This window comes from Triticum dicoccoides, chromosome 7B (assembly GCF_002162155.2).
Source record: "Triticum dicoccoides isolate Atlit2015 ecotype Zavitan chromosome 7B, WEW_v2.0, whole genome shotgun sequence".
NCBI lineage: Eukaryota > Viridiplantae > Streptophyta > Magnoliopsida > Poales > Poaceae > Triticum > Triticum dicoccoides.
The window spans coordinates 7,467,409-7,475,944 of record NC_041393.1 but is presented as its reverse complement, the minus strand read 5'-3'; the positions used below and the strand labels follow the sequence as shown (position 1 = coordinate 7,475,944).

General features: G+C 41.0%; 1 protein-coding gene across 2 annotated transcripts in view; it reads left to right on the top strand.

Annotated features, from left to right (window-relative positions):
• LOC119341282 (MADS-box transcription factor 25-like) overlaps positions 1–8,181 on the top strand; it is an 11,050-nt gene extending 2,869 nt beyond the window's left edge. Inside the window, exons 3-7 of one of the 2 annotated variants that reach the window (XM_037613163.1) lie at positions 6,457–6,518; positions 7,047–7,146; positions 7,229–7,270; positions 7,402–7,485; positions 8,041–8,181. In XM_037613163.1, coding sequence (XP_037469060.1) covers positions 6,457–6,518; positions 7,047–7,146; positions 7,229–7,270; positions 7,402–7,485; positions 8,041–8,181 — 429 coding nt within the window. Of the gene's footprint in view, positions 1–6,456; positions 6,519–7,046; positions 7,147–7,228; positions 7,271–7,401; positions 7,510–8,040 lie in introns of both variants that reach the window. The other variant, XM_037613162.1, reaches the window with a different exon arrangement.
• Positions 8,182–8,536: the final 355 nt, after the last annotated feature.

The window sequence follows — 8,536 nt, the reverse complement described above, 5'->3', positions numbered from 1 at the left end:
GATGCTCTTAGGTCTTACTGTCTTAGTCACGTGAATGATGCACATTACACATGATGTTACTTTGTCGCATAAATGATGCCAAAGGGCAAGTATGTCACATCTTTACAGCTTCATTTAGGACTCCATGGGCATTACCAGAAATGCTTGGGTCAGAATTTATTATGGCTAGGCGGATGGGCCTGATATGATATACAACTAATGATAGGGGCCTGGTAGAGTAGTTAATGCATATTATTGTTCAAAGGATTTCATATTATTATTTGAGGATTTGGATCCTTAGGTAAAAAGCCTAAGGATTTCTTTGGAGAAAAAATTCCATGCATTCAGACCTCTTTGTATAACTACTTTGTTTTATCAGTACCATCCGACACTCTTTGATCCAAATTCCTATGTTTTTCTAGTCATACAGGATTCAAGAGAAAACATATAATTCCAATCACATGTTTTTATCTTCTTTTCCTTGCATTTTGAGAATCATGCAAATCAAAAAGGACCTAAGGGCCTCTATGGCTCAGATTATAAAAATATTTGAACAGCAAAAGGACATCAAAATGGCTGTCATGTTATATTAATTCCTACATAAATTGAATACACATCATACTATAATAGAGCATGTTTGGTCGTACCATAGTAAGAAAATGCAAAAAAAAAATCTGAAAAGATTGTGAACATGGCATACTTGTCAAATAAATACAGAAATTCCATGAAGTTGCTCAATGTGAATTTCATTTTGACCTACATGGAGACAATATGAAACATTCTTACGGTTTTTTAATCCTACAAACTAAAAAATTCCAATGAAATTCGTTTAAACAAGTGCCCTGAAAATGTTATCATGTAGGAGGGGGTGGGGGTATTTAGAAAATTGTGGCTATCACATGACTATATAGATATCCACTGAGTCTTCCAAATAACTCCTCATGGCTATCGCATGACTCCTCCATGGCCATATGGCTTGTAACCCCATGCATGTTTTCTTGTCTGAAGTGCGACCAAGCTACCATAGATTATCTTATGCATGCCACTACAAATGATTCCTACAACTATCTATCTGTAAATATTTTAGAAAAGTAACGACAACTAGAAAACCTCCAAAACATCTTGGTTGTAGCTAGATAGTCCAATGATCTCATTAGATTGTGCCACATTTCTTCCATTCTTCATTTCTAGAAATACACAACTACAAAGCTGATGGGGAATGTAGCAGACATTCAAAATTTTCCTATGTGTCACCAAGATCTATCTATGGAGAAACCAGCAACGAAGGGAAGGAGAGTGCATCTACATACCCTTGTAGATCGCTAAGCGGAAGCGTTCAAGAGAACGGGGTTGAAGGAGTCGTACTCGTCGTGATCCAAATCACCGGAGATCCTAGTGCTGAACGGACGGCACCTCCGCGTTCAACACACGTACAGCCCGGTGACGTCTCCCATGCCTTGATCCAGCAAGGAGAGAGGGAGAGGTTGAGGAGACTCCGTCCAGCAGCAGCACAACGGCGTGGTGGTGGTGGAGGAGCGTGGCAATCCTGCAGGGCTTCGCCAAGCACCTGCGGGAGAGGAGGAGGTGTCACGGGAGGGAGGGAGGCGCCAGGGCTTCAGGTGTGGCTGCCCTCCCTCCCCTCCACTATATATAGGGGCAAGGGAGAGGGGGGGCGCAGCCTTGGCCCTTTCTCCAAGGAAGGGTGCGGCTAGGGAGGAGTCCATCCTCCCCAAGGCACCTAGGAGGTGCCTTCCCCCTTTAGGACTCTCCCTTTCCCTTATCTCTTGGCGCATGGGCATCTTGGGGCTGGTGCCCTTGGCCCATATAGGCCAAGGCGCACACCCCTACAGCTCATGTGGCCCCCCACCCCGGGGCAGGTGGACCCCTGGTGGACCCCCGGACCCCTTTCGGCACTCCCGGTACAATACCGATAATGCGCGAAACTTTTCCGACAGCCAAAACAAGACTTCCCATATATAAATATTTACCTCCGGACCATTCTGGAACTCCTCGTGACGTCTGGGATCTCATCCGGGACTCCGAACAACATTCGGTAACCACATACAAACTTCCTTTATAACCCTAGCGTCATCGAACCTTAAGTGTGTAGACCCTACGGGTTCGGGAACCATGCAGACATGACTGAGACATTCTCCGGTCAATAACCAACAGCGGGATCTGGATACCCATGTTGGCTCCCACATGTTCCACGATGATCTCATCGGATGAACCACGATGTCAAGGACTCAATTGATCCCGTATACAATTCCCTTTGTCTAGCGGTATTACACTTGCCCGAAATTCGATCATCGGTATGCCGATACCTTGTTCAATCTCGTTACTGGCAAGTCTCTTTACTCGTTCCGTAACACATCATCCCGTGATCAACCCCTTGGTCACATTGTGTACATTATGATGATGTCCTACCGAGTGGGCCCAGAGATACCTCTCCGTTACACGGAGTGACAAATCCCAGTCTCGATTCGTGCCAACCCAACAGACACTTTCGGAGATACCTGTAGTGCACCTTTATAGCCACCCAGTTACGTTGTGACGTTTGGTACACCCAAAGCATTCCTACGGTATCCGGGAGTTGCACAATCTCATGGTCTAAGGAAATGATACTTGACATTAGAAAAGCTTTAGCATACGAACTATGATCTTTGTGCTAGGCTTAGGATTGGGTCTTGTCCATCACATCATTCTCCTAATGATGTGATCCCGTTATCAACGACATCCAATGTCCATGGTCAGGAAACTGTAACCATCTATTGATCAACGAGCTAGTCAACTAGAGGCTTACTAGGGACATGGTGTTGTCTATGTACCCACACATGTATCTGAGTTTCCTATCAATACGATTATAGCATGGATAATAAACGATTATCATGAACAAGGAAATATAATAATAATAATAACTAATTTATTATTGCCTCTAGGGCATATTTCCAACAAAAGCCTCCAAAACATCTCGGCTGTAGCTAGATAGTCCAATGATGTCATTAGATTGTGCCACATTTCTCCATTCTTCATTTCTAGAAATACACACACACACACACACACTACCACCCCGGGATAGTTACCCTCATGTCTCATATACTACCATGTGGTAATATATATACTACTACTTTATCATTCTACGTATGTTCATATACTATATATAAGATATTTCAAAGCAAGTAAACCAAAAAGACTACATGTATGTCCATAGTTTCTTTTGTATTTTACATGCATATGGTCTTTTGTTAAACCATCTCCATCCTTAATTACATGCATATGGTCAACCTTATTACACCGTCTCATTACGAAAATATCATGCTTTGTACTTGTTGTCAAAAGGAGAGACAGACAAAAATAACATGGACCAACAAAAACTGGCATGCCAAAAAGACAACTCTAAACATTCATAAGCCAATCACAAGTCAACCGTCCACAAATTAGACATAAACTGCCCACTAATTCACTCAGGCTTCTTTGGGCAAGCTCCATCGACTCTCTGTGCCGGACCTTCTGCAGTAACACATATGACTGCAACAAATTGAAGATGAGAGTATCACCTACATACAAGAATAAGCCTTCTTTTTGTCAAACATGAAACCATTTTTGTATCATCAGATAGATCGTAACATCATTGTTCACCCATGACCAACATGAGAAATCTTAAGATTTATCATCTCCAGTTGGGCATTACAAGGATCTGGATTGCATTGCCCACCAAGTGGTCGACCTAGTGCAATCAACCTATTTCATCATGGCTTGCACATAGAAGCCTCCACTAAGGACATATCTTCACCAAGCGGGTAATCTTAGAGCTCGTATAAACTCTTGAGTCCTTCACACATAGAACTTGATAGGCTCGCAAGTGACTCCTAACCATCTAGGATGCACTCACTATCCAAGAGTAACAAGCAAATTAGATTCACTTGATAAGAACTCCTTGAATGATCTTTGATCAAAGCTTCTCCCAATAATCCAAAAGAACACTCTCTCATAAGGATATGAGTGTGGTTAAAGTGATGAACTTAAGGTGAGTAGGGATTCAAGAAGGGAGTTATTGGACGTGAAAGAATCAAGAAGTGAAAATGGAATCACCCAACACCTTTACTCTTCTATTCTTGGCTTGGACCTCTCTTCATCTATGGAACTTTCAACTTCCATAGTCAAGGCCCAAAAATATGCAAAATACTACAAAGCAGGGTGATATTAAAGGCCAAATACATAGCTCGCCATGCAACAAATGCTGGACAACAATAAAAAATGTTGAATGGTTTCTTGTAAATAACAACAGCTACAATGAGTGTCCCCTACCATATTTATTCAACCATGGTGCCCTTTTGTTAGTATAACTTTTGGACCAAGAACTAAAGAAAATATTTATCTCTAAAGGTAATTTAAGACTCAACAATTTTTAGATGTAAAATTAAACCTTTTATCTATTAAAGCTGAGCAAGTGCAGGGGGCAAACTCCACAAGTGTGAAAATCCGATTCAAGAAACTCATGGTCCGTGGTTAGCCCTGGATGCACAATCTTAGGGAAAGTCTCATTCGAGTCTGCTAAATGTCGGCCAATGAAAACTTTACTAAGTTCCACATGTGGGTTCTCAGCTCCAATAATCACAGAAGCACTGGAATTCCTACGACAAACAATACTAAATATCCCGTGGTTATAGCCGAAAGAAGCCTATCCATGATGTACCTATCCTCTCAAAATCAAATCGACTTGCCATTCCCACACTAAATGCTTAAAATTTAACAGAAGTATCATTAACCTTCATGTGTCCCTTTCAAAAGTAGGAGTATGTTGATTTTACTTTAATCGTTGAGAGTTTTTTACCCCAAAATAGTTAGTACTATGTAAGAGAAACTACCACACTTCATCCTTGCTTATCAACTTAAACAATGATTTTACTCATGTCTCACATATTTTTGACTTCTAGGTCATGAATCCCAAGGCTACACTCGTCGCTAGGGATACATAAAATATTCAACCATGCAAAATGGTACCTTTTCTTCTATTCCTTAGATTGTCAGATGAATTAAGACCGATAATAGTCTAGCCTCTCCCGAACCCTCCCAAGATCTCCAAAAAAGATATCATAAGGGTGGGGAGACTCCTTATCACAACATTAATCAAGACCAAGCACCCTCACCAGGGATGATTCTTGGACTTCCCAATACTAAGACACTCCTCAAAGTGGTCTTCGATGACCTTCAAATATCATCGCAAATCTTGCGGCAATTTATTAGAGTACCAAGGTATTTAAAGGGGAGAACACATCATGTAACCAAAAGGTTACATATACTCAAGTCCATGCTCCTTGGCTTTTCCATAATAATACAGCTCCCTCTTGTGGAAGTTAATCTTAAACGGAAAGATCTACTCAAACATGCAAAGGATTAGCTACACATTGGCAGCTTTAGCCAAGTCAAGATCCATAAAAAGGATCGTGTCATCAGCTTTCCCCATGTAAGTATGTAATCCATTACACTCAATTGTTTCAAGGTACCACTACAGTAGAATGACTCTATACTGGCCGACACTAAAACACAGTACTAATAGGTTTGATCGTCTATGAGTAAACAAATGCCAATGGGACCGGTGGTGACCATGACGGAACCCAAAAAAATTGAGCTATGCCAGCAGACCTTCATAGTAGGTCATCGTTGGCATGACCTGGTATCACTATCTCCCATAAACTCGCCTTACTATCTCCTCACAGTCTCGATTACATCCTTCCGACCAATGGTGACAAGATCCCATAGCTCCTGCCTTGGATGGCGGCGAGGAGGCCCACCATTGATGTTGTGGGCAAGCACAATGGCATTCAGGAGGGGCAACATGGGGTGGGCACATTGGAGGGACGTTGCAAGGTAGGATAATAGTTGTGCAAAGCAGAGACAGGAGATGGCACTACACCCACAAGTTAGAGTGCGGAGGCAGGGGTGGATCAGGGAAGAAGGTGAAGAAGGGAGGGATTGGGGAGAAAGTGGGTCCTGTGGGAGCAATCAAGGGGATCAGGAAGAGAGAAGTTCAACTGTTGCATGAGAGGGATGGAGGGTAGGGGGCGCAAAGAAGGGTTGGGGTTGGTGGTTTTATATGTGCTACAAGAACAACACATGCTTTGAGTTTTTCCATTAGGTCGACTTTCCCACTGACATGCCTTAGTGTAAACTATTGATGGTGAGTTATATGCCACAAACGGGCCCTTGCTTTTGGTCCATCACTGGTCTCGTCCATTACCTAAATAAACTTATTGACGGGCCACATATTTGCCATGGCCCATTAGTGGTGAACCTTTCAGTTGAATTTTCTACACGTCCGCTTACGGATCACAAGGAGCCCATCAGTGGAAGAGGGGTCAATAGTGTGTCATTATATGTAGTAGTACAATATGCAAGGAAGCACGGTTATGGGTCCCCTAATTAATTTGGTGCGCTTATAGTTAGTATCTTATTTCATTTCTATTTGTTGGGCAGTTATGGCAGAGGGAGGTTACAACCTTGAGGCAGCAAGTGCAAAACTTACACTACAACAATAGGTAATATTAATGTTCAAATAAAACTAGGTGATTTCGCCGCATGTTGTTGCGACAATTTTAAGATTATTTTTTGACGAATTATGTATGAACAAAATGACCTAAATCAAAACTATTATTTTCAGAAGTAATTGTGTGTGAACAAATAGTATGCATGTATATTGGACCACTGGAGTTGCAACTATTAAATTGGGGCATGCATGTGCTGCAAATTGGTGTTAGTGGATGATGATGTGTCACATTTGGTGATGTGGAAGGCTGCACGTTAAGAGAATTGGAGTTAGTGGGGATCAATTATTTAGGCATATAGGATAGGATATAGGATGCCAATAATATAGCTATCCAGAAGTTTGAGTGGTTTCATGTGCAAATTAATTGAACCGAAAGAGTGTGCCATATTGCCATGCGTGCCAAGATCTCTAACTTGAAGACTAGGCGGGTGAAAATCCATGGATTTAGTAGCATATTTTGTTGTAATGAATGGAGAAGCTAGATAGGTACACTGTTAAACCATGTGACCTCTGATGTTAGGCAATTGTTGGGAGAGGAGCTATCTGGTACCAGTGTTCGAGATCTGCAGTTTCTGGTGAACCAGGTTGAGATGAGCTTGCATTCCATAAGAAAGAGGAAGGTACCCTTTCATTTCACCTTCCGTTACCTTTTTTTATTTTTTATTTTCTCATACATACTTTACTTATAATTGCTTTCTTTAGGAGCAAGTTATGGCTGCGGAGATCCACGAACTCAACCAAAAGGTTCACTACATCTTCTTCATGTTCTTGCTTCTACTGTTGCTGGTGTTGAAATAGCTCAGTTAGCGTTGATTCTCGTATATGCGTCTGTTATTAACAGCTGAGGTATGATGAGATGGAATTTGCTTCTGCAGGGATTGCTTGTTCAGAAGGAAAATATCGAACTTGACAAGAAGTTGAGTATTGCTCATGAGCAGAACATAGAGCTGCGGAAGCAGGTAAGAGGTGCCATGGATTCTCATGTACTAAACGAATGCTAGTAGATATAGCTAATATATCCTAGCTTGTCATCTGATAGCCCAGATATACTTAGAAATTAGAATAATTATTTATGAATCACATTTTATAACGTATGCATTAGCAAGTCATCGAAAGAATTAAAATTTAAATTTGACTCGAAGTTCACATATAGATAATTAGTATATGATCTGAAAAAGAAGAGACAAATTTGATAGATCAGTATAGAACCCATACATATATTATTGGGTGTGTTTTATTCAATACTTCACATCCCAGATAGTGTATTAGCATGACTAATGCAGATTCAAGAAAAATAATTCTTTCCTAAAAAAGTCATAATGTGTTGGACAAATTAGAAATGCGATGCACCCCTTTCATTTAAACAAAAATATGTGTTGGAACTGGTTGCAAGTTATATATATAGCAGCTCTAGCTAATATAACATTGACCATATATATTTGCTTCAGTTTTTTTATTATTGCAAGCATAGAAGGAAGCTGGCAATTGACAAACTATTAATGTGTGTTAATTAGCTTTCCGCGGCCATGAAATCGAGTGAGCAGCAAGCCAGCGGAAGCAGCTCAAAAGCTGCTGCCGGATTATTGTTGTCTACTAGAGTACGTGAACCAAATATTGACCTTGAGTTGCGCCAGCAGGAGCATGAGGATGAATAACATCTACTATACGTCCACTGCATGCAGTAAGTACTGTAATCCATGTGCTCAATCGCATGCCAAACAAGTCGCGGTTAATTACATTTCTAACTTCATGTTTATTGTTTTGCATGAAACAGCGTAGCCGTTAACTGTATTTTCAGTGCATGCGTGAACGAACGAAGCTCTTTCATGTGCAATTTGCGCCTGGTATGTACAAACAATATTGAAGCAGCAGACGTAGTATGCATGTGAGTCTAATTACTCGATATAAACAAGGAGGCAAGAGAAGATCAAGTATATTATTAACGGACATGTTTCCCAAACTTAATCATGTTTTTGGTTACTTGTATATGCTGATCACAATTCAGAACCT